At 45.2% G+C, this 27,341-nt stretch overlaps 1 protein-coding gene across 15 annotated transcripts in view; it reads left to right on the forward strand.

Annotated features, from left to right (window-relative positions):
• Positions 1-27,341, forward strand: part of LOC111077304 (cyclic AMP-dependent transcription factor ATF-6 alpha) — a 161,079-nt gene that overhangs the window by 46,076 nt on the left and 87,662 nt on the right. For 5 of the 15 annotated variants that reach the window (XM_041594405.1, XM_041594407.1, XM_041594406.1 and 2 more), the window contains one exon: positions 2,835-2,880. The exons of 2 other annotated variants lie outside the window; for them this stretch is intronic. In XM_041594405.1, the coding sequence (XP_041450339.1) occupies positions 2,835-2,880 (46 nt within the window). Of the gene's footprint in view, positions 1-2,365; positions 2,659-2,718; positions 2,799-2,834; positions 2,881-4,612; positions 4,712-12,458; positions 13,603-27,341 lie in introns of those variants that run through there. 8 more of the 15 variants (XM_022376785.2, XM_022376786.2, XM_022376788.2 and 5 more) reach the window with 8 other exon arrangements.

Raw genomic sequence — 27,341 nt, forward strand, 5'->3', positions numbered from 1 at the left:
GGTATCTTGTGTCTTGCTCGTTAATAATGTCACCGACTGAGGGGACTCCAAGGTCCATGGCGATGTCTCTATTACGGACATAGCACTCAGCACCAGATATCTTTCGGATAGTCTTGTTCTGGAACACCTTGATCCTGTCCAGGCTAGTTTTTTGGCTGCGAGCCCATAGACCTGGATGCCGTACTTCCATGCAGGCGCCAGGATAACCTTATATATGTGGATCTTGTTGGCCAGGATGAGCTTGTTGTTAGGCTTAAGAAGCCAGTAGAATTTTCTAGCCTTGCTTTCCAAGGCGCTTCTGACCAGTCTTGTGTTCCTGGCAAAGGTCAGGCGGGTGTCCAGCGTGATTCCCAGGTACTTATGTTCCTTCCGCTGCTTCAACAGCTCGCCATGAAGAGGGACCCCAGGGCACGGTCCTTTCCTAAGCTTGTGTGTCACCACCACACACTTCTCAGGGTTCCATATTCCATTTTCTGATATTCCACCTACATGCCCAGTTCTCTAACATTTTAAGGTACCGCTGAAAGTTGTCCGTGGCGTCGTACACGCAATTGGCCCTAGACAGGACTGCCGTGTCGTCGGCAAATGTGGCAAACTTCACATCGATTGGCTGGGACGTACCCGGTCCGCTGCTGACTTCGCCCATGAGCCGTCTGCCTTCCTTTTTCAATGTGCGTAGCAGATCGATCGAAACAGCTGTGTAATGTCACCTCTAGAGCTGTATTAAGTGAAAGTTTCGTTTCCCGCTATTTCCTTACCTGCATTTGCTAAGCTTGAGTTACTGCCGAGTTACTTTGTGACCAGATAACCACCGAAAAATGAGCTTGTTGACGGAGCGCTCTTAATTTATATATTGTTCACATATAAATCACGCTCTCTGTGCGTAAACGCACACTCACTGTACCCTTATAGTGTACTGCTTATATTGCAGTGCTTAGCCCTTTTCCCGCCCAGTCCAATTATCTTCAAACGCATGGCAGTTAGACTTGGAGTCGAGCACGCACATCTTGTCGCTTGCCTTTCACACTTTTATACAGTTTTAACCACCGAATCGTAGTTCGGCCTTAAAAAAATATTGAGAAAAACCCATCGAATAATAAACTATCATATTAAAGTTACCAACGGAGTGTGGTGTTTGAAAATGTGGAGTCAGATTTGGTAAAAAAGCTCGGAAGCTTCTAACAACGAATTTTTTTTATGTATATATAATGTATGTGAAAAATTAGAATAGTTTTTCTAATTAAGACAGATCGAAAAAACTGTTAAAGTTTATTAAAATGTGGGACGAAAATGAATTATGTGTGCGCTCGATCGAATTCCAATTTTACGATTATATTCTATCACTTCATACAATTCGTTCTAAGCCTAGCTAACCTACGGTGGCAAAGCCGGGCGAATTTGCCTTGAGCGAAAGAGCGAGCTTTTATTGCGCTCCCGCCTTGCCTTAACCTACTTACACTAGACTTCAAACAATTCCAAATAATCTTAACATAAAACATTTACTACGACGAGGACATGACGAAACAGTAAATCTTGTCTAAAGAATATTTAAAATATTTACAACTATTTTTATCGATAATAATAGCTCAATCACAATTGCATACTCTAATAGCCTTTTTAGACTGGGCGCGTCTGCTATCGATATCGGAACAGACGCAATAAATCAGAAAATGCGATTACATTGGCAGACGTGCGTCTTGAATTTTGATTTGGGTGCTTGATGACAAGGAAAGTAAACAAATTTTGAGAAATCAACAGAATTATGCAAGACGACAAGAAAATGGACGAAAGAGAATTGATTCTCATATTTTTTTTTATTATTTTCAGACATTTCTTTGTAGAGTTTGTGGGAGTTCTTCTTAAAATTATAAAAACCATCGAAGTTCGTCTCCAGCAGTGTCATAATGGCATCAGGGGGTCACAAAAATGTCGTATAATAATAATACAATCAGTTTCAAGTATTTATTTCATGATTATATGTATATTTTCACCTTTTTGCACAACCATAAATTTTTAGCGCCAAAATTTGATTTTGATCTACAAGATTTTGTTGTTATTAGTGGTGATAGTTGCGTTGATAGGCAGAAAAGTGCAAAAATGTGCTGTTAAGCGCAAAAGGCCCTATGCTTAACCTATGTACAAAAAACTGCTTCTTCTGCAGCCCCAATGTAAACAGCCTATAAATATATGGTAGCCCTGGACAAACCAAGAAAAGAATCCTCTCGGGATGTGAATAATACTCTGTTGTGTCCAAACTTAATTGAGAATAAGCCCGCAAAATCAATGTTTTTAAAAACAGATGGAAAAAAGTAACAGGTATTTTTCAAAATCAAGTTTATCAGGCAGGCTCCGGTTTTCACTTCCACAAAAAAATGTGATTTACTTTTCAAAACGAAGTCAGGCGCTCCCGCACTCGTAAAACGCAAAATTTTTCCATTGTCAAATTCTCCGCTGAAATTAAAAGTAAACGGCTTTTTATACAACTAAAAAAAAGATTACTTATTGATGCATTGACATGAGTTTGACAGCATTATCTGGGCAATTTTCATAAATAATTTTTTTTTTAAACCAACCAAAATTAGATCTGAACAAATTTTTTAGGGCAACAACAAATAGTGAACTGCTCCGAACAGCTGTGGCAGCCCGATTTGTTTATCGGTAAATATCGTTAAACATAACACAGTTATATGAGCTGGCACTAATGCGTTGATATAACAGCAGACAATTTTGAGCATAACAGTACAGGGAGTAAATAAATTGAGGAAAAACAGATCAGGAAAGGTATCGGAGGCACTAAGGTAAATACTATATCAACATTTTCTCTGATTTTTCAGATACGGAAAACTGTTTGCTCTGACCAGGGATTCAAACCGTCAAAACGTAAGTCAAAATGTATACTCATAGGTAAAAGACAGTTCAACACTGACATTCTACAAAAATTACACTACCCGACACGATTTTTCCTCAAGGAACAAAACCAACTTAAGATTTGGGGCTTAGAAATGGTTTGATGATATTTTTTTTTCTATGGCAGAACTTTTTTTTAAAGAATTTTTGAAAACTGTTATTTTTTTAAGCCTTTTTCAGAGGTAGCGCTTTTTTTTCACATAACTCTAGTTACTTACGTCTGGTTGTAACGAACTTTGCTATTTTGAAAAGATAATTAAAACAGCTAAAAGTTAAGCCCAAACACTTTGTGATTTCAGCTTACCGTCTGGGAAATATAAAGCATTGAAGTGAAAAAATTATGATTTTTGTGCGGTATTTTTTACAAAATTTTTACTTTAAAAACTCAGGAAAAACCGTGTCTTCTATTTTTTTGTGTATAGGTGCATTAATTTGGCGTCGTTTAAGGTATCGCTCATTAAAATCTATGGAGAGACTGTGGAGCTAAAATTCGTTAACCAAACCTAAAAAATATAAAAAAAGTAAAAAAAATACCTTTTGGAAGGTTGCGGTCCCAACTGGCCAATTGGGAACAAAGCAACGAAAAACGTAACCTGGAAACGAAACGCTCAAAACGCTTTCGGAAAAAAAGGAAATTGATAATAATTTTGTCGTGCCTGTGTACACACATACATTTGAAATTCTTGGCTTGCTTTCGTATCGAAAATGTCGAAGAAATGCCGAACGTCTTAGGTCCACACTCGAACGTCTCAGGTCCGCGACCCGAACGTCTCAGGTCCAGCAGCCGAAGACCTGGGGACCTGGGACAGAAAACTCAGCTGCGACACGTTCGGTGTATGAACTGGCACATTTTTTATACCCGTACTCAAAAAAAAGTTAAGGGGTATATTAGATTTGTGGTAAAAGTGGATGTGTGTAACGCAGAGAAGGAAACGTTTCCGACCCCATAAAGTATATATATTCTTGATCAGCATCAATAGCCGAGTCGATATAGCCATGTCTGTCTGTCCGTCTGTCCGTCTGTCTGTCTGTCTGTCTGTCTGTCCGTCTGTCTGTCTGTCTGTCTGTCCGTACCGATGAGCGCCTAGATCTCAGAGACTATAAGAGTTAGGGCAACCAAATTTGGTTTCCAGACTCATGTGATATCCCACTGCTACAAGTGTATTTCAAAATTTCGCCCCGCCCCCTTCCGCCCCCACAAAGGACGAAAATCTGTGGCAGCCACAATTTTAAAGATACGATAAAACTAAAAACGCAATATCATAGAGAATGACCATATCTACCAGTTTGCCGAATCTGAATCGAATCGGATCATAATTATAGCCAGAATAAAGAAATTTATTTTCAGTTGCTTCCCCTGCCCCCTCCCGCAAACGACAACGCAACTCATTTTCCTTCTCGCTCGCACACTCTGCCGCGTTCAGTGCGCGAGCAACCCCTAGCGGAGGAGATGTAGAATCTAAATGGAACGTGTACAATCTACAGAATATACATTGTATATGTAGATGTAGATAGCAGATGTAGCAAAAAAATGTAAAATGTAAATTTTTTTTTTTTCTAAAATCCCAAAAAAATAATAAGCTCAAAAATGTATATACTGACTGAGTACGGGTATAAGTAGAGTCGCGTCCCCAGAAGCGACTCACACGTTCCTTCTCGTTTTTATATACAAGTCAGATAATTCTGTTTTTCTTTTTTTTTAAAGCAAAAATATGAAATACGAGGGCGGGTCAATAAGTCCGATACCTTTTGGATTAAATTCAGGTCTCGGACTGATCGATTCGTGTGAGGCTCACACCAGTACATTTTGATGGTATCGAAGTCTTTAGTGACTGTAACTCCGCCAGCCAACGAAAGCAGCAAGTTGCTTTAAATAATATTGCGAGATATATTAATAGATATAAATTTAATATACATAGATCTGATCGTATGACGTAATGAGCGTAATGATTAAGATATTCGATATGCCACATAAATCCTCGACAAACCATGAAGTTTTGACATTATTGTAGGTTATTATATACACCAAAGAACCCTGTTAACTATATGAAAGACTTACGTTTAGCATGTCAAGAAGGACCAGAAACATTATGACATTTTGGCAATTCTTTGTATATGCTGTTCCATACATATGTATATGCTTCCATATATGCTGTTTGTAACCAACTTTCCCACGGCCTTAAGGCCATAAGTTCACGAAGCAATTCAATATCGCACTGGACGAACATCTACGCACTGCCTAACTCTAATAAATTTTTAAACTTTTTAATAGTGGAGATTGATAAAGAAAGAGCGAGACCTATAAAAGTTAAATTAAATTATGCTATATTATGTCAGTAAATGTTAGTAAATAAGTTCAATTATCATTATAACTGTAATTACTCTTAAATGCTACGGTGTATTCTGAATTTTTTAATTTTAATAACTATTACAATTGTTGTGACTACAAATACCCGAAACCATAACCGTAAAAGCGAAAAAAATAAATTCTGTTTATTTTGGTTCTTAGCCCCGTGCAGCATTGTTCCAAATAATTCATTCAGGAAGTCCCTTTCACAAAAAAATTTATAGCCTTTTTACACTGCCGCATCATTTTCGAAGGCGCGGAAAAATTATGCGATGCGTTTAGACCACAGCCGCATCTTTTTTCGCATCATTAATTGTTATGGTTTGATGCGACAAAAACAGCTGTTTTCAATTGATATCCCATCGATACCCGTCGATAGCCCGACTCATTTCAGTATTTTGTAAAAATACTAGACAGAATACGGCAACACTTGCAAATGATGTGCCGCATGATTAAAGATGCGGCCGCATCATTGTCTTCTTCTATCCATAGGGCGCTTATGGGCATCATTGTCGCATGTTCCATTTAACGGAAAAATCCAATGATGCGGCTCAGTGTAAAAAGGGTACCAATAAGTTCGAAAAACGCTAACGGAACGTTAATTCAGACTGGGCTCGATCGCTATGTGCAAATCAAAAGAAAATTGAGCCCACAAACTGCGAATAATAACAATGCAGCTAAAATAACTAAAATAGCCGAGAACACTGTGCCACATAAGGCACTAGAAAAAAACAGATTTACGATACTAAGTGTCCCAAATGACGATGAGATCGTCCAAACACCAAAGGCCAACAAATTAAGGCCGCCACCTATTTATGTTCGTCAGGCAAATTGTGCTGAACTGGTCCAAAAACTAACTGATAAAATTGGCGCAAACACATTCTATGTCACCTCCATAAAAAGGGGTAACATGAATGAAACAAAAATACAAGTCAATGTGTAACGGTCGCCGTTGAGCAGAAAAAAATAAATAAAAGCTTGTTGCTATGTTACTCCAATTTCTCGCATGCAGCGCATCGAAGAGAAGCTTTCGCCCTTTCCGTTGAGATCTTTAGATCGTATTTAAACAAATCAAATGGCCAGGTAGTTCTCTTTTGAAAATTCTAAGCTGTGGATCCGTTCGAGAGTTCAAAACGTTCGAAAAAACTCTGATATATTTTTTGCCACGTGTCCGAAAAAGTACAGTTACCTAACTGCCCGGAAAAAACGAGACAATTTTTCAAAATTTAAGTTCTGTGCTGTGTTGTGCTGTGCTGTGCGTGAAGCTTAGAAACAAGCAAAAAAAGTGCCAAGAGTTCGGAGAAAACTCCCTTGCCTTTGAGGCCGCCACGCTGTCGCCTCGCTGCTGTCACGCTGCTGCCTCGCCTACCTCCCCGCCTCACACACCGACCAACAATCCTCCCCGGTTCGAAAGCCGGCAAGAACGGTATGTTTAAAGCCCTGTAGGGAAAAGTAGGAGTTGTAGTAGGCTCAGCGTTGTCGTCGCTGCACAGAGCAAGCTGCTGGAAGTAGCCCACCACCCCCCCACCAAGCTCATATGGAGCCGCTGAGGATGCAGTATTAAATTTAGAGCAGCATAGTGTATTTTTCTATATCTTTCTCTACTTATTTTCTTGCCTTTATACCGTTTTTGGTTCCTTCTTCTAAGCGTAAGTAGAGTAAGCCCTCCAAAGTACCGCTGCCTTTAATTTACAAAATGTTACGTTTTGTTTTTGGTTAAAAAAAGAAAAATAAACTTGTTATATATATATATATCCCCCTTTGAATCCGACATGAGCCCACCATAACAATTTTTCACAGCTTCCACAGAAAATTTCAGCGAAAGGCGCCTTTCAGCGAGGGACCACTGTAAGCCGTAAGTGAGCAAAGAAAAAGAAATAATTTTCCCTTTCCCTTTTGTGCGGGTATTCTCGTAAGCTAAACGGGCGTGCGCGTACGATATTCGGCTGCCGCTATGCCTCAGAGCTCTGAGGAGTTTTCCGATAGGTTTAGTCTGTAGTTCCGTTTTTCTTTTGGCTTGTTTAACGAATTGTTTGCATTCTTCTAATGCATTACACTTGCACTAGCCAACAAACAAATGTTTTAATTGTATTTTGATTGTATATTGCGGCTGAAACTAAATCTTTGATTTTACATTTGTTTTGGGATAAATAATTTCCCCAATGCCCTAATATGATTTGGTTTTTTTATAATCATATTATCTTTCTATAATTTTTTTTTATTATAATATGTTCAGAGTGGGGAGAGCGCCGGCGGGGCAACGCTCTTTGGGCATTCCAGCCACATTTCTCGGTTAGCGTTCCAGCTACGCAAGCGGTTGCCCCCGCGTTTGCTCTCGCGCTTATGAGCATTTTTCCCCCCGGCGACGCGCTCTCGCGCGTACAAATTCACCTCGCTCTCGCTTACGCTCCCGCTCTCGCTGCCGACAGCCACCGGCAGTTTCTAAGCGCAGCCCCCGTTTCACTTCGCTTATACACTCGATGCAAAACGGCTTTTTGCACGCGATCTCCCTGTAACCTACTCAATAAAGTAGCATTTGAAGAACTTGGACTTGCCCTGTCTTTTCTTGGGAAGTGATTGTTGGAACCCCCTTGAGACGCCTCATCGCTTATTCATTGGTCCTTCGAGCCGGATTTTCCCCGTCGCCTTCCCTATAAGGAATCCGGCCTTCAAGCATCGGCGCTTCGACATCACCACCAGAGGATCCTAAGATAAGTACGACTTTCGTGTTCCATAAATCCCTTCCATTCGTGATTTGTGTTTCCAATTTCCTCAAAGTCCGAGTTCTGCGATGTAGGTACATATATATAGTCTTATATATGTAGGTTAGGTTAGGTTGTCCCGGACGGCCCTCCCGGGGCCACGCATAGGCCAGTATGGCCCTTAGTTGTCCGGATTGATGCGTATGGACCTTCTGAGTGTTTTTACGTGGTTTCGAAATCCGTGAGGATCGAGGAGAATTTTGCAAAGGCAAGGAGTTCCGCTGGCGTCCTCTTGGATGCATCTTCCAGCGATGCCAGTACCGGGTTGCCAAGATGTTTGTTTCTTGCCCTTGAGAGGGCCGGGCATTGGCAGATTTGATGTTCCAGGGTTTCGATAGCCCCAGATTCATCGCATTTCCTGCACTTGTTACTGTTCGTGATGCCTAGTTTGACAGCATGTGCTGCAGCCAGGCAATGACCTGTGAGTATACCTATTAGCATCCTACAGTCCTTCCGTGGTAGGTGCAGTAGGTATTGGCTGAGTTTACCACTGCTCTCCTTGCACATGGTTTTCGCGATCTTGCAGTTGGTGGTTCTCCTCCACCTGCTGCTGGCCTGTATGTGTGCCCTCCCCTCTAGATCGCTTTGAAGCGCTCTGAGGGAGACAGGCACGTTCTCAGTCCTGTCGTTTGCCAGCCCGACGCCTTCCTTAGCCAGTACGTCTGCTGTCTCGTTGCCTTCGATGCCCTGGTGGCTGGGAGCCCAATAGATCCGCACTGACTTTGTCGTGCTTAGGAAATCTAGTGCCTCCCTGCTTGCCAGGACATTTTTGGAACTGACCGCTGACGACTGCATGGATCTTATCGCCGCCTGGCTGTCCACGAACAGGTTGACCACATTATGTGGGCGTTCCGTACATCGAGCAACCTCCGCCGCTTTCCGTATGACAAAGACTTCTGCCTGGAATATGCTGCCTTGGTCCGGTAGCTTATAGGACAGCCTTATTTCAGGGTCTGTACAATATATGCCCGCACCTACTCCTCCCTCCATCTTGGAGCCATCCGTGTATATGTTTAGGTGTTCGTTCTGGTCCCAACTTTCTTTCCAGTCGTCGGGTTCCATGTGTATCGCTGTTTTGACGTCCAGGCACGTTCGGGGGATCATTTAGTCAGATATACTGATCATGTCTCGGCCTATTGAACTGTGGCCGAATCCTTGCAGCGACATATTGCCTGATGCGACTAGGCGTTGTGCTGCCTTACCTGCAGTCAGTCTAGCGTGGATGTCTAGGGGGTCAATTCCGAGTATTGTTTCGAGTGCTTTTGTTGCAGAGCAGTGCCTGCCGCTGAGTTCTATCCATCAGCTTGTTGTAGGTTTTCTTTTCTGTAGCCTGCCACCACACTAAGACTCCATACAGCAGAGTCGGTTGCACTACCGAGATGTAGATCCAGTGCATTAGTGCAGGTGATAGGCCCCATGTGCTGCTAAGCATCTTCTTGGATGCATATAGCGCAATGGTGGCCTTCTTCACCCTTTCCAATACATTGGGTCTCCATGTCAGCTTGCTGTCCAAAACTATGCCGAGGTATTTGACTTGTGTTTTTGGGGTGAGCCTGGTTCTGTCAATTTTCGGGGGATCCATGCCGGTACCTTGTACCTCTTGGTGAAGAGGATGAGGTCCGTCTTGTCCGCGTTGATACTGAGTCCTACTTTTCCCGCCTACTCACATATCTCCCTGAGTATTGATTCCATTATAGAGCTGAGGCTCGAAGGGCATACTACCGTAATAATTATGCTTATTTCGTCCGCATAAGCTGTTATTTTTGGGGCTCTCCTCTCGAATCTCTTTATCAGGTCGTCGACCACCAGATTCCATAGGAGGGGCGAGAGGACCCCACCCTGAGGTGTGCCTCTGTGCGCCCCTTTCACCATGGAAGCGGTGCCCCACTCTGAGTACACCCGTCTACAACTTAGAAGGTTCTTTATCCAGAGGTTGATTGCGGGATGTGTGTTGATCGCTTCTAGGCGGTCCGGATGTCCGACTCGAGAAGCTTCTCACCAAATTCTGGGAGGTGGATGACCTTCCGGGAAGACCTACGAGTGAGTCAGATTCCATGTGCGAAGAAAACATCCGCCAGACCACTAAACCAGCCCCCGATGGAAGATACATTATCACTCTCCCTTTCAAATGTCCAGAGCATGTCGATATAGGACACTCCAGACGCGTGCCCAGTTCCTTAAAAACGAGCAGCGTCTGCAGCGGAATTCAGCGGTTACACTCAGTCATGACTCCGGCCATTTTCACCTTCCACATCACGCCACCCGACAGCACCACAATCAAACTGTGCGTCGTCTTCAACGCCTCTAGTCCGTCTTCCAACGGGATCAGCCTTATCGACACATTGCATGCTGGGCCAGTCCTTCAGTCTGACTTGACCATGCAAATTTTGAGGTCTTCCGTAACGTCTTTAATGCCGACATCAACAAGATGTATCGCCAGATCCAAGTGGCTTCCCAACACACGCCCTACCAGCGAATATTCTTTCGCGACCGTAACGGGGACGTGGGTGACTATGAGCTCACCACGGTCACTTTCGGAGTGAATTGCGCACCGTTCCTCGCCCTTCGCGTCATCAAGCAACTTACACAAGAGGTGCGGCCCTAGTTGCCAATGGCCAGCGACATCCTGGAAACCTCCATGTATGTGGACGACGTGCTAGCTGGTGCTCACACTCAGTCGCAGGCGATTTCCGCCATTTCCGAATTACGCGAAGCACTCGACTCCTCAGTGTTTCCACTCCGAAAATGGACGACGAATGCGCGACATTCCGGTCGACCACCTACTCCGAGCTGACCTCTTAGAGCTGACCTCCTAGAGCTTGAAGACAGTAGCATTGCTAAGACTTTGGGGATCCGATGGAAAGCCAGTGCCGATGAGTTCTTCTTTGCTCCTCCCGAATTAATTCAGCGGGAGTCCTGTACGAAACGCAATGCTCTGTCTTAGATTGCGCAGCTGTTCAATGCAGCGGGATGGCTTGCCCCCTTTGTCATCCAAGCAAAAATTTGCATGCAGGAAATTTTGTTAAGAGAGTTAGGGTGGGATGACGTCCTCCCTAGCGATCTATCGCAAACCTGGGAGACGTTCCTAAGAAGTTTTCCGGCCATCCAAGATATCCGCGGTAGTTGCACGTTTGTCCGATGGCCAAGGTACAGATACATGGCTTCTGCGACGCGTCTCAACGTGCCTATGGGGCAGCGATTTACATCCGAGTTGAGCGACCGCAGGGCATTGTCTGTACCCTTCTCACAGCCAAAACCCGCGTGGCCCACGAGAAAACGGTCTCCTTCCCGCGACTCGAACTGTGTGGAGCCATCCTTCTGACAGAGCTTTCCGAGGCCATCCTTCCTCAACTGCCACGAGACACCCGCCAGGTGTCCTTCTGGGCCGATTCCCCAATTGTATTGGCCTGGCTGAACAGACCTGCATGCGATTGGACCACTTTCGTGGGCAATCGAGTAGCCAAAATCACTCGATGTTGGACTCAGTCCTTGCGACTGACCTGGAGAAGCGAGTCGTCAAGGTGCACCATGCAACCAGCAGCGCATCCGATATCCTCAATCGTTTCTCCGAACTCGGGCGCGCTCTGCGCGTGATCGCCTACGTTCGGCGGTTCACCCAGCGAGTTAAAGGGCAGACAGCCCATGTCTCCGAGGAGCTGAACGGAAAAGAGGTCGCTGCCGCTCTCCAAGCTGTCACCCTAACAACCCAACGCTTCCATTATGCGGAGGAACATCGGTGCCTCGTAAACAAGCAACTCCCGGCCACGAGTTCTCTCCAGAATCTTAATCCGTTCCTTGACCAGAACGGAGTCATGCGGTCCAAGATTCGGCGTCCATGTCCTACAACGAACGGCATCCGATCCTGCTGCCTCCCGCATGTCTCTTGGTTCGCCTGCTGGTTCGATTCACCCACCACATAGCCCTACATGGTGGGAACCACATGGTCATCCGCCTTCTCCGAGCAACATACTGGATCCCTCGACTACGTCACGTAGTGAGGGCTGAAATCCACTCCTGTAAGGTTTGCGTCATCCATCGCAAGCGACTCCAAACCCAACTAGAGGTTGGAGACCTCGTCGTGATTAAGGAAGATAACATCCCCTCTCAGGAATGGCGTCTCGGGCAATACAGCAAACGTATCCTGGAACCCGATGATAAGGTCCGTGTGGTAGACCTACTCACGGCATGCGGCCTTATCAAACGACCTATCACGAAGGTGTTCCTGCTGCCCATGGAATCGGAGGTCCTGTCCACCTACTCTCGCGTAGGCTCCGATCCATAAAAAAAACCCGTCGTTCCGTTTTTTTTTAGGTTTAAGTCCAGCTTAGTTCCACGTATCTCCTAAGTAATTCCAGGATCATCACAGTTGAAGTAGTTGACAACCCGTACCAGCGCTGTACTAATGCTTCCTTTCTTTCATCCTAACATTTTCCGGAATCCAGACATGGCCCCGCAAGCTCCATCACGTTCCAGATCAAGCCGCAGATCGGATCGCACACGGTCAGGAGCTACGACCTCATATCCATGCCGCTTGTGCTCAGGATCCCATCCCTTGAGGAATTGCCGTAAATTCATCCGCATGGGCGTCAAAAAGAGGCTCCGAGCCGTTCTCCTCCACAAGTATTGCTCGAATTGCCTAGCGCACGAGCACTCGGGCAAAGACTGTCGCAGAGGGGACCTGTGCAAGGTGTGCAGCCGCAACCACCACACGCTGCTCCACCTGCCCGGCTCTCGGCGCTCAGATGGCCCCTCTTCGGCACTTCGGCACCGTCGCCTTCACCTCCGGCATCCAAATCCTCAGCATCCCGCGCCGAGCGGCGCCCTCGTCCTCCAGTCAGCCGCCCCGAGGCTAAATCGTCTTCCTGTGAGCCGTCCCGTCGTAGGAGTCCCGACTCCAACAGCGAACTCCTTGCTCCAACACCGGAGCATCAATGTCCTTCCGACGGCACAGGTGGTCCTGGCAGTGCACCAAAAAACTTACGAGACGGGTGCGCTGATTGACCCCTGCACGCCGGTCAGCTGCATCGACGACGCGCTGGCCAAGGAGTTCAAACTGCCGACAACCTGTATCGGGGACGAGAAGGTCTGTACCACGGTGATCCGTGCAAAATCTGGAGAGTTCCAGCTGGAGGCGGTGTTCAAGATCGAGCTCCGGCTACGCGTCCGCACGCCGATCCGTCCGCTGAGCAGCACCGTCCGTGCTTGCATCGACGACCTGAGGCTAGCGAACGAGCGCTACCATCAGCCGACGACCATCTCGCTCGTTTTGGGTACCGACCTTTACCCTAAGGTCATTCAATCAGGGTTACTCGCCCGAGCAGACGGCCTTCCTGTGGCTCAAAGCACCGTATTTGGGTGGAATTTGTCCGGGGCGTGCACGCAGACTTAAACATTACAATCCTGCAAGGGGGGAGAATGTTCAGAGTGGGGAGAGCGCCGGCGGGGCAACGCTCTGTGGGCATTCCAGCCACATTTCTCGCAGTTTCTAAGCGCAACCCCCGTTTCACTTCGCTTATACACTCGATGCAAAACGGCTTTTTGCACGCGATCTCCCTGTAACCTATTCAATAAAGAAGCATTTGAAGAACTTGGACTTGCCCTGTCTTTTCTTGGGAAGTGATTGTTGGAACCCCCTTGAGACGCCTCTTCGCTTATTCATAATATTTAATGAATTATATTTTACCGACCTACTTATACCCGGTTATACATATATTTTTGATTTTTATACCCGTACTCAAAAAAGAGTTAAGGGGTGTATTAGATTTGTGGTAAAAGTGGATGTTTGTAACGCAGAGAAAGAAACGTTTCCGACCCCATAAAGTATATATATTCTTAAGCAGCATTAATAGCCGAGTCGATAGAGCCATGTCTGTCTGTCCGTCTGTCCGTCTGTCTGTCTTATTGAGCGCCTAGATCTCAGAGACTATAAGAGCTAGGGCAACCAAATTTGGTTTTCTGACTCATGTTATATCCCACTGCTACAAGTGTATTTCAAAATTTCGCCCCGCCCCCTTCCGCCCCCACAGAGAACGAAAATCTGTGGCAAGCACAATTTTAAAGATGCGATAAAACTAAAAAAGCAGTATCGTAGAGAATGCCCATATCTACCAGATTGCCGAATCTGAATTAAATCGGATCATAATAATAGCCAGAATGAAGAAATAATTTTCAGTTGCTTCTCCTGCCCCCTCCCGCAAACGACAACGAAACTCATTTTCCTTCTCGCTCGCACACTCTGCCGCGTTCAGTGCGCGAGCAACCCCTAGCGGAGGAGATTTAGAATATGAATGGAACATGTACAATCTACATGTTAGATGTAGAATAGACATTGTATATGTAGATGTAGATAGCAAATGTAGCAAAAAATTGTAAAATGTAAAATTTTTTTTTTTCTAAAATTCTAAAAAATCATAAGCTCAAAAATGTATATATTGACTGAGTACGGGTATAAGTAGAGTCGCGTCCCCAGAAGCGACTCACACGTTCCTTCTCGTTTTAGACTGGATAACTCGTTGGTAAACCAAGGAGGCTTTCCAGATCTAACCGGAAAAGAAAGTGGGACACATGAATCAAAAAATGTGTCAAGTACATTGTAAAAAATGTGTGTGCCTTTCATAACGTCAGTGCACAAGTACAGAGCGGACCAATCAAAATCACTAATGAGGTTATTAAGCTTCTTAAACTCGGCTTTACGAAAGCAGCGGACACGTTCAGATAGCCTACCCATTCGATCCAATAGAGTAGGGCCAATATCGACTGACACCTTGAATGTAGGATGGTAGGAGTCTTCAGGTATAGTGAGCGGAAGGGCTCGGGTTAACAACACTTTGGTCGGATCCGAGACAAAGCACAGATCAAGCAATCGACCCAAGGAATTTTTCACATGGTTGACTTGAGACAGGGATAGGTCTAGCAAGCCGTCGATAAAGTCATGTCGTGACATGGGCACAAGGTTATTAGACTCGTTTACCGAAGACCAAACAGTACCTGGCAAATTGAAATCACCAAGAACTATCATATGGTCTTTATCTGATAGGGAGGAAGAAACAGTTCTAAAGCGGACAGGTGATGCTCGTATATTAAGATATCCAAGTAATGAAAATGGAAAAGCCTGGGAGAATCAGTTTTACGCACAGGAATTCCAGGTCTTGTTGAACCTGGACCATGAAATGTTGCGACGTGAAGTTTGAGTTTTCCACTGCAATAAGAACCCCACCTCCACGTCGAGACGAACGGTCAATTCTAAAAATTGTGTACCGACCTGTTAAAACTTCGGAACTAAGAATGTCCGGCTTTAACCAAGTCTCGGTAAACTCCGGCCAAAACTTGGCGGAACAAATGGTGTCAAATTGAGTCGGGGAGATGCTTATCTTAAAGGAAGATATCTCCCTGGCGTAAGAAAAGTTAAACTTTTCCACCTTTAAGCCAACGGCTTTTATTTTGCTTTGTATAAAAGCGGTCACATCATTGGATGTGAGGTCAGGGGCTAGCCGCGAGACAAAAACTTGTCGCTTTGGTGGGACTCCCACCAGTGATTTTGGCACCACAGGCCTAGTACCTGTGATGCCAGTATCCGGTGGTCCTGGATATCTATTAGCTGGTGGGAGCGAAACTGATGGGATAATTAAGGAGTTGGGTGCGGACTCGACAGACACGGATGCTACAGACATGGCTACCTGCATACTCTCCGAAGTGACGCATTTGGCTCCCGAATCTGCATCACCAGCAGCGATCGTTGCCCTTGGAGTAGCAAACGTAATCAACTGCTGCACTAAGGGAGTGGTCGGAGCAAGTTTTTCAGACGCCGGCGGACATGAGGCAGTCGGCACTTGCAAGTTCCGCGGAGTAGACCTCTTGCGCCTCGGAGACTCAGCCAGGAGCTGTAAACTGCTGAACTGAGTGTCCATGGCCAAGAGCCGATCATATTGCTGTTTAAAGCCTACGATCAGCTCTTTGAAGCCACTCCGCGTCTGCCTCATGAACGAACGCATGTCGTTTTCCACAGCACGGCATTCCTCTCAACTATAATGCAGGCCGTTATTTTGGGAAATGGCATCTCCTATACGGCCCAAAATCTGTACACTTTTTGCGTGCACTACGCTTTCGCAAACCCAGCAAGGGATATTGGGCTGCTCATGGGTGATCTGCTTCTTGCAGGTTTTTTTTGCACAGACGACAGAAAATTCCATATTAATGTCTTTTTTTTTTTTTTTATTTCGGGAAAAAAAGTTCAAAACATATAGCAATCACACCACTGTGCAGAGCAAATGCTTAGAGCAATGCTTAAAGCGTAATCGGTAAAAATAAGATGAGAGAGGAGAGTGGTTGCAGCAACAGCTTATAAGTGAGAGCGTTACTGCACAAAAAGTTACAAGAGCGAGAGAGAAAGAACAGTTATTGAGAGTTAGGTAATACAGAGAGAGAGAGAGTGATAGACGGCAATAACTACGACAAAGAGCGGCTAAATGTAATGAGAGGGCGTACTTACGAAAAGCAACAACAAAAACACACGACTAACCGACGCACAAAATTAATCAAATAAGTTGTGTTTTTACACAATTATTAGGCATGAACCCGCGGTAAAGATTAATTTTAATGCTAGTTAGTTAGAGAGTTAAATTACACTACTCGACAAAATCGAACTTTTTTTTTCCTCAAGGATCCAAACCGACTTTTTCTGATAGATATGGGGATTTAAAATTTTTTAAAGAATTATGGTTTTTTTTCTATGGCAGAACTTTTTTTTGAAGAATTTTTGAAGTCTGGTATTTTTTTTTAAAGCTTTTTTTAGAGGTAGCGCTTGTTTTTTTCACATAGCTCTAGTATCTTACGTCTGGTTGTAAAGAACTTTGCTATTTTGAAAAGATAATTAAAACAGCTAGAAGTTAAGCCCAAACACTTTGTGATTACAGCTTACCGTCTGGGAAATATAAAGCATTGAAATGCAAAAATGATGATTTTTGTGCGGTGTTTTTCACGAAATTTTGACTTTAAAAACTCAGGAAAAGTCGAAACAAAATTATATCTTGTGTCCTCTATTTTTTCGTGTATAGGTGCGTTAATTTGGCGTCGTTTAAGGTATCGCTCATTAAAATCTATGGAGAGACTTTGGAGCTAAAATTCGTTAACCAAACCTAAAATATGAAAAAAATGAACAAAAAATACCTTTTGGAAGGTTGCGGGCTCAACTGCCCATTGGGAACAAAGGAACGCGATCAGGTACCAAATGTACAACCCTTGTTCGTTTGCTTTGTTCCCAATTGGCAGTTGGGCCCGCAACCTTCCAAAAGGTATTTTTTGTTCATTTTTTTCATATTTTAGGTTTGGTTAACGAATTTTAGCTCCAAAGTCTCTCCATAGATTTTAATGAGCGATACCTTAAACGACGCCAAATTAACGCACCTATACACGAAAAAATAGAGGACACAAGATATAATTTTGTTTCGACTTTTCCTGAGTTTTTAAAGTCAAAATTTCGTGAAAAACACCGCACAAAAATCATCATTTTTGCATTTCAATGCTTTATATTTCCCAGACGGTAATCTGTAATCACAAAGTGTTTGGGCTTAACTTCTAGCTGTTTTAATTATCTTTTCAAAATAGCAAAGTTCTTTACAACCAGACGTAAGATACTAGAGCTATGTGAAAAAAACAAGCGCTACCTCTGAAAAAAGCTTAAAAAAAAATACCAGTTTTCAAAAATTCTTCAAAAAAAAGTTCTGCCATAGAAAAAAAAAAATATCATCAAACCATTTCTAAGCCCCAAATCTTTAAGAAAAAGTTCGTTTTGTTCCTTGAGGAAAAATCGTGTTGACTAGTGTAATCGACAAATCATCCCGATGGTAAGTCACATGGAGGTACTGGCGTTCTGATCAAGCATCTCATTATGCATTATTCATTGCCTTCATTTGCTACACCTTATCTACAGGCAACATCGATTCATATTGAAATTCAGAGCGGCTACATAAACCTAGCCGCAGTATACTGCCCACTGCGCTTCTGCATTTCCGAAACAGAATTTGTAACATTCTGCGACCTACTAGGTGACAGATTTATAGCAGCTGGTGACTATAATGCCAAGCACACCCATTGGGGATCTAGACTTACCAACCCGAAAGGAAGACTAGACAAGACCACGAAACAAGCAAGACTTTATCTCTCCGGGAAAGCCTACATATTGGCCCACAGATCCAAACAGGCAACCCGACTTGATTGATTTTGCAGTTACAAGCTCAGATTCATGTAGATCACTTAACAGAATTATCATCGGACCACTCGCCCATTCTACTTCACCTTTACGACCATCCACAGCTTTCGGAACGCCCACACTTTCTAACTTCTATCAAAACAGATTGGCTCAAATACAGGAAGTACATAAGCTCTCATATTGACAGCTGCTTAAACATTAATTGTAAAGATGACATTGATAGGTCAGTCGAAGCATTGGTATCCTCAATTTCACTGGCGGCAAAACATTCAACACCAATATTAGCCTCTAATAAACTTTCCAACAGCACTCGTATTTCTAGGCATATTGAAGTGCTGCTACGCGATAAAAGAAGGCTTCGCCGAAAGTGGCAAGCACACAGATCACCTACCTTGAAAGAGCGGTTAAAAATAGCCAACCAACTACTACGCAGAGTCCTAGAAGATGAAAAAAACCGAGCTCAAATATCCTATCTGGAGCAACTCTCCCCAAACGATTCCCACTGTGGAAAGCTAAATCAGGCGTATGCCCACCAATCGAGAGTGAATCACCTTTGCGTTCACAAACAGGAGAGTGGGCTCGCAGCAACAAAGAGAAGGCAAATGCATTTGCCGTCCATCTAGAAAACGTCTTCAAACCACACCCAGCAACAAATAGCTTTGTGCTCCCACCAACCAACAATCCCGAAGCTACTCCCAATGGTCATTAAAGACCAACTCTCAAAGCAAAAGAAAGCTCCAGGCCACGATTTAATCTCCCCTAAAATGATCTTAGAATTACCGAACTGTGCAGTATATTTTCTTACTGTGATATTCAACAGAATGATGAAATGGGGCTATTATCCTCAGGTATGGAGGAAATCAGTCATCACAATGATCCATAAAGCCGGAAAAGACAAGTCCAAGCCATCATCACATAGACCTATCAGCCCACTGCCTTGCCTATCAAAGCTATTTGAAAAGCTGCTCCTGAATCATATCAAACAACACCTACTCATGAACGGTGACATCCCGATGCACCAATTTGGATGTCGCGAAAAACATGGAACCATTGAACAAGTAAGCCGCATAACCTCTGAGATACGAAATGCATTTTTCTGAATGTCGTCCAGGCTTTCGACCGCGTTTGGTTAGATGTCATAATGCACAAAATCAATATATTGCTTCCACAAAATATCCATGGAATATTGGAGTCATACCCACAGCAATGAAGTTTCGCAATACGATGCAAAGATTTCCTCTGTGAATATCATCCAATTGAAGCTGGTGTACCGCAAGGCAGCGTGCTTGGACCGACACTGTATATCATATTCACAGCAGATCTACCGACAAACAGCCTAACAACAACTTCGACATTTGCTGATGATACTGCCATATTAAGTCGCTCCAAGTGCCCAAGAAGGGCAACGCATCACTTATCATCTCATCTCGTGGCCTTAGAAAAATGGCTAGCAGACTGGCGCATACACATAAACGAGCAAAAGTGCAAGCATATCACCTTTACCCTAAATAGAAAAACTTGCCTTCCATTATATCTGAACAACATCAACTTTCCACAAACCACCGAAGTAACATGCCTTGGTGTCCATCTGGATAAAAGCCTTACTTGGCGTAAACACATCGAAGCGAAGAGAAATCGACTTAAATTGAAATCTAGAGTATAAAGTAATTTTGTACAATGCAGTTCTCAAACCCATAAGTACATACGGCTCCGAGCTATGTGAAAAATTGTCATTTTTAATTTAGAAATAACCCAGAGAGCTCTTTTATATTAAGAACTATCACTGGGGCACCATGGTACATACGGAATGAAAATATCCATAAAGACTTAAATCTAGCATCAGTTAAAGATGAAATTGCCAAGGTGAAAGCAAAGTATCATGTCAAGCTTCAGGCACATCTTAATAGACTTGCGCAGGCTTTAACTTGGCACACTAGCCATACACGACTCCGGCGAAGAGAGCTCCCCACTCAGAAATACTTAGCTAGGGACGTACTCTAAGTAATTAAGTGTAATTAATTAAATAAATATATTAAATATATATATTAAGATTTGCATACTTGTCGTCAGTGTCTAATAGGGAAGATTCGATAAATAAAATACCGTTGTTCGGCTAAGCGCCGGCCCATGGCAGCGCAAAGAGAGCAGAGCTAAGCTCTTATGCACAACATTGCCTACCTGACTCTGCGCTCTTGAGTCATTTTCCCCCTCCCGAAAATCGTCAGCCGACGAAGGCTGTGAGGAAGGCTCGTCTGCGCAGCAGAGACACTTCGAAATCTAGCATCATCAAACGTACAACATATCGTCGGTTGGCACAGTGACCTGCTACATTGTTATTACCTTTTATACAAAACCCATTATTGTTTTCGCTTCAACACGGTCCACCACGGGTCCGCCTGTTGCTAACTCTTGCCCATTCTATTCCCACTCGCCTTGCATGGAAAATAAAGAAACTAACATAATCAAACAAACTGTGTTGTGAATTAATCAAAGTACAAATTGTCGATTTAACTCTACGCTATTGAAAAATCTCAATAGCTCAACATTTTGGTGACCCCGACGTGATTTAATCGATATATATTTATATATATACACATATATATGCCTTGCAAATAACACTTGTCGGTTGTTTAATTCGCTTTGTACCACGGTTTTTCGATTCGGCGTCTGTGCACAAGCAACATAAACGGTTCTCGCGTCATCTGCTTTGCGGTTTGTCTTGCGGTTGTTTCGTTTCGGTTTTCGGTGCTCTAAGTGTGCATGCCATTGTTGTTGTCAGCTGCACCTGCTCAGTTCTTTTAAAACTGTGAACTTTCGCTGCTGGCCTGTAGAACTGTGAGCCCGTGTGTTTGAGCGCTGCGATCGAGTGTACAGTTCCTATCAAACTGTTCGAGGTTATTCACCGGTTATTAACCTCTCCGTGCTTCAGAAACTGTAACCCAGTGCGTCGTAAACCTACCCAATGGCTTCTAATAGCACCCCCTCATTCTTGCCCCCCTCACCATTGTTCGTCGATTCGGAAGCTGCATTCTACAAGCGCAAGGTGCAATCCATGGTAGGGGCAGCACGGAGAATCGAAACGGCCGTTGGCAAGGAGAGAATTGGCGAGCTCAGTGAGGAGGAGCTGAACGTGAGGCTGAAATTGCTAGCGGAGCTTGTAGTTTCATTCAACGAGCACCATAATGCCCTGGAGAGGATTGATCTCGATGAGATCGGTAGTCCCTTGAGGGAGGAGTTTGACGAGGGCGTGGTCATGCTGGAGATTCGCATGAAACGGGAGTTAAATAAGCGGCAGCCCACAATGCTACCATGCTAACGGCGGGGCCCTGGTCCGCCCGCCCCGGTGGCCCGTGTGGTGGCTACCCGTATTCCTCGTTTGGGGTTTTTTTTCCCTAAAACAAGGTACTTTCATGGCTCCAAGGCCCCTTCACGCACGCCAGCTATCCCATCGCGCTAGACCTCCTTGATAAGTTTTTAATAACAAACGTTTAATTTTTCAGGCGCATGTCACGGACATTCTGGGTGTTCCGCGCGTAGAGGCTTCGTCTGTGTCGCAACTTCGGTCTTTGTCGGACACTGTGAATGCTAATCTTCGGGCTTTGCAGAGTATGGGAACAACGGAGCAGATTGCAGACTGTATCTTGATACACAGCCTGCTGCAGAAGGTGGACAGCGCTACGCAAGCCAAGTGGGAGGAAACGTCATCGCTGGACAGCATACCCACAAGCCAACAATTCACCGCTTTTCTGGAGCAAAGATGTCAGAAGTTGGAGAATCGAGAGCACGCTATGGCAATGTATACGCCTGGCATTCAGGTGGGAAAGATAAAAAAAGTACAGAGCAACCCTAGAAGTTCATTTGTAGCCACTGAGTCTGTTTCTCTTGAGTGTCTATTTTGCAATACTGCTGGCCATAGCATATATACATGCGCGCTGTTTGGGAATCTTTCGCCGTCCCTTCGCCTAATTGAGGTGAAAAAGCTTGGTCTTCTCCTGAATTGCCTGAAGGCTGGCCATCAATTGCGCACTTGCAGGTCATCAACTTGTCGTCACTGTGGTAGCAAACATCACACCTTATTGCATTTAAACGCCAGACCCTCGCCCACGGAACCCGTTGTCTCGTCATTCCCGCACCCTGAAGCGCAGCCACAGTCCTCAGCTGCCTCTCTGGTTGCACAGAACTCTTGCAGGGATGTTGTGCTCTTAGCCACTGCAGTTGTTCTGCTGAGGGATCGTGCTGGATCGCTCGTACCATGTCGGGCACTCTTGGACTCCGGATCACAAATGCACCTTATAACCTCCAGCCTCGCCCAACAACTTAGACTGAAAAGGACCATGTCGTCGGCCGCAGTATCGGGTCTTGGGGATTCCAGTTTTGTATCGGAGGGCTATACTGTGGGACTCAACTTGCAGTCCCAAGCCTCTGACTACAGTACCAGTTTCGTCGCGTTGGTAGCTCCCACAATCACCGAGCAGCAGCCCAGCTTTTCAGTTGACGTTTCTGGCTGGAAAATTCCGCCGAATTTACCATTGGCAGATCCGTAGTTCTTCAGGCCACAGCGTATTGACCTGCTCATTGGGGCTAGCCTATTCTTCGAGCTGCTGTGCATTGGCCAAATCAAATTGGATGTTGGCTTGCCATCGCTTCAGAAGACTCGCCTTGGATGGGTGGTTTCAGGAGGTGGTCAGCAAACGCGTAGGACAGCCTTACTTGGGGCCCAGGCCTCATCTGACGCCAGGCAGGAGTCTCTTGATCAAGTGGAACTGTTACTGAGGCGTTTCTGGGAGGTTGAAAGTTCCACTGAAGATTCGGTAATGGTCAAGCAGGAGGATGTCGATTGTGAAGATCACTTCAAAGCAAATTTCTCGCGCCTGTCATCTGGAGAGTTTGCCGTGAAGCTGCCCATCAAGAAAAGTTTGGAGATCTTGGGCGACTCATACACGCAAGCATATCGGCGGTTCCTCAACTTGGAGCGGAAACTTGAGCGTCGTCCGCAGCTGAAGGCTCAGTACGCATCTTTCATTAGGGAGTACCAAGAGCTTAATCATATGTCGTTGGTGGAATCAGAACTGCTCAGTCGTTGTCGCTATTTTTTACCGCATCATTGCGTGTTTAAGGAGGACAGCACGACCACCAAATTGAGGGTCGTGTTCGATGGATCTGCCACAACATCAACAGGTTTTTCGTTAAACGAGGTCCTAATGGCGGGGCCTACTATCCAGCCAAAGCTGCTACATACGCTGCTTCGTTTTCGTACGTTCCTCATTGCGCTGACTGGTGACATTTGCAAGATGTACAGGTGTGTCCGAGTATCTGAGCCGGACAATTACCTGCAGTGCATCTTATGGAGGGATTCCCCTCACGAGGATGTGAAGGCGTTCAAGCTCGACACAGTAACATATGGAACCAAACCGGCTTCCTATCTTGCAATTCGTTCCATGCTCCAATTGGCAGAAGAAGAGAGGACTGCATTTCCCATTGGCTCGGAAGTGTTGACCTCCAACTTCTATGTCGACGATTTGATGACTGGAGGAGGATCTGTAGAGGAAGTGCGCGAAAAGATGAGGCAGACATCCCAGTTATTGGCTCGGGGAAGGTTCCCAATTCGGAAATGGTGCTCCAACGTCCCTGGCGTACTTGAGGGAATTCCTGACAAGGATAAGGAAACGCTGCTAAGGTTCGACGATGGCACCGACTTCACAAAGGCTCTTGGATTGGTTTGGGAGCCTTCATCTGATAATTTTCTCTTTTCGGTAGTACCCACGCAGCTGCCATCAAAGCCGACGAAACGTTCAATGTTGTCAACGATTGCTCGTTTTTATGATCCTTTAGGACTGATTGGGCCTGTCATCGCAAAGGCAAAGATTTTCCTTCAGTTGGTATGGAAGGAGCAGCTCCAATGGGATGAGAGTCTGCCAGAGTCTCTTTCATCAGCGTGGACCATTTTCTGCGAGAGTTTGTCCACCCCTCAACTGTTTAGATTTCCTCGTCTGTCAGTTCTCCCCAATTCAACAGTGGAAGTTCACGGGTTTTGTGACGCCAGCCTAGACGCCTATGGAGCATGTATTTACGTTGTGTCAAGGACAAATAATCGCGCGCACGTGCAACTTCTGTGTGCGAAGTCTCGTGTCGCCCCTCTTAAGGTATTGACGGTGCCCAAGTTGGAGTTATGTGGCGCTGACTTGCTTTCTCAATTGATCAGTGAGATACAGAAACTTAAATTGTTCACTGGAAGCTTCTATTGCTGGTCGGACTCCACAACTGCCTTGTCTTGGGTGCGCCATGACTCATCAAGCTTTAACGTATTCGTTGCAAATCGGGTCTCAGCCATTCAGGAGCGGACTGCTCAGATGGAGTGGCGCTACGTGCCCACCGCCCAGAACCCTGCTGACATATTGTCCAGAGGCGCTTCGCCGTCAGAGCTTCTGGAATCGCATCTTTGGGCCCACGGGCCACCCTTTCTTCAAGATGAGCAACCTCTATTCAATTCAATCTAGAGGTCTATTCAATCTGCGCCAACACTGGAGTTGCGCAAGAGAGTCCTGATTGCAGTTTGTCCATTCGTAGACTTATCTGACGGCCGAAAGTTCTCCAATTCCTTCGGAAAGATCCAGCGCACATTTGGATATGTATTCAAGTTTCTGCAGCGCAAAAGGTCGTCCGGATTAACAGTAGCTGACATCGTTGGTGGTACGCGGATACTTCTTCGTTCGGTTCAGCGAGTGCATTTGTGGCCTGACTACAAGACTCTGCGTGACGAACAGCAGGTGCAGTCGTCTAGCTCCATCTCGTCACTCGCGCCGTTCCTGGATGACCATGGCTTGTTACGCGTCGGTGGGCGGTTGGAAAATTCATCACTTGATTTCAACGCACGGCACCCAGTCATTCTTCCAAGGCGTCATCCCGTCACATCTGCTGTAATTGTGCATGTCCATGAGCAGAATCTGCACGCTGGGCCTCGGTCATTGCTCGCACTTATTCGGCATGAGTATTGGCCGATTGGAGGGCGCAAGACAGTGGCCAGCGTCGTAAATCGCTGCACCAGATGTTTTAAGGCCAAGCCGCGCCTGCTGCAGCATATTATGGCCGACTTGCCGAAGGATCGTGTGAATGCGTCGTACGTTTTTGCAGTCACCGGTGTGGATTTTTGTGGTCCGTTCTTTTATAAGAGTGAGGTGCGGACCAGACCACCCATCAAATGCTACATATGCCTCTTCATATGCTTTGCCACCAAGGCCGTTCACTTGGAGCTTGTGCAGGATCTATCGACGCCAGCGTTCATAAGCGCACTAAAGCGATTCATTTTAACTCGCGGTCGGCCCAGGGAAATTTGGTCCGATAACGCAACCAACTTTGTGGGAGCAAAGAACGAGTTGGCAGAGTTGAAGAAGCTGTTTCTGGCAGAAAGGCATATGAAGGAAGTTCAGGAGTTTTGCGTTGCGGATCATATTGACTGGCGGTTTATTCCCCCTCGCTCTCCCCACTTTGGCGGACTCTGGGAGGCTGCGGTTAAAACAGCCAAGCATCATTTCTACCGTTCCGCTTCCAGCTCCTTGCTGTGCTTTGATGACCTGAGAACGCTTGTGTGCCATATCACTGCCATAATAAACTCAAGGCCATTGCTTCCCATTTCAGAGCATCCTGACGATTTAGACATGCTAACACCTGCGCATTTCTTAGGTACTGCTCCAATCCGTACCTTCGCGGAACCAGATGTGACCGGACTTAACTTCAATCGTCTTGATCGCTGGCAGCAGGTCAACTTCCTGCAGAAGACTTTCTGGTCCCGCTGGCGAGAGGAGTACCTCACGCTTCTGCAGGAGAGGGCAAAATGGAGGACTGAGCAGCCTAACCTCAGCGTCGGCGACGTGGTCCTCGTAAAGAACGAGAACTTGCCTCCACTTAAGTGGCCGCTGGGAAGGGTGACGAAACTGATCGCCGGCAGAGATGGCGTTTCCAGGGTAGCTGAGCTCAAAACGGCTACTGGGAGCACCACGAGGGCTATCGCAAAGCTGTGTATGCTGCCAAAGAATGATGTCGAAGACCCGTGCTCTTCAACGGGGGGAGAATGTTCGGCTAAGCGCCGGCCCATGGCAGCGCAAAGAGAGCAGAGCTAAGCTCTTATGCACAACATTGCCTACCTGACTCTGCGCTCTTGAGTCATTTTCCCCCTCCCGAAAATCGTCAGCCGACGAAGGCTGTGAGGAAGGCTCGTCTGCGCAGCAGAGACACTTCGAAATCTAGCATCATCAAACGTACAACATATCGTCGGTTGGCACAGTGACCTGCTACATTGTTATTACCTTTTATACAAAACCCATTATTGTTTTCGCTTCAACACGGTCCACCACGGGTCCGCCTGTTGCTAACTCTTGCCCATTCTATTCCCACTCGCCTTGCATGGAAAATAAAGAAACTAACATAATCAAACAAACTGTGTTGTGAATTAATCAAAGTACAAATTGTCGATTTAACTCTACGCTATTGAAAAATCTCAATAGCTCAACAACCGTAATAATAAAAAAAAAGTCAAGTGCTCCCTCCCTTTTTATACCTGTACTCAAAAAGAGTTAAGGGGTATATTGTATTTGTGGTAGAAGTTGACGTCTGTCTGTCTGTCCGTCTTGATGAGCGCCTAGATCTCAGAGACTATAAGAGCTAGAGCAACCAAATTTCGTTTCCAGACTCATGTGATATCACACTGCTACAAGTGTATTTCAAAATTTCGCCCCGCCCCCTTCCGCCCCCACAAAGATCGAAAATCTGTGGCAGATTTTAAAGATACGTTAAAACCAAAAACGCAGTATCGTAGAGAATGCCCATATCTACCAGATTGCCGAATCAGATCTGAATCAGATCGGATCATAATTATAGCCAGAATGGAAAATATAATTTTCAGTTGCCTACTTCAGCCAGAGACAGACCTGCTACTCATTCTCTTTCTCGCTAGCACACTCTGCCTCGTTATGTACGCGAGCGCCCTCTAGCGGAGGACATGTAGAATCTAAATGGTACATGTATAATCTACATGTTAGATGTATAATATACATAGAAGATGTAGATGTAGATAACAGATGTAGCATAAAAATTTAAAATGTAAATAATTTTTTCTAATTCT

This window comes from Drosophila obscura, unplaced genomic scaffold (assembly GCF_018151105.1).
Source record: "Drosophila obscura isolate BZ-5 IFL unplaced genomic scaffold, ASM1815110v1 contig_25, whole genome shotgun sequence".
Lineage (NCBI taxonomy): Eukaryota > Metazoa > Arthropoda > Insecta > Diptera > Drosophilidae > Drosophila > Drosophila obscura.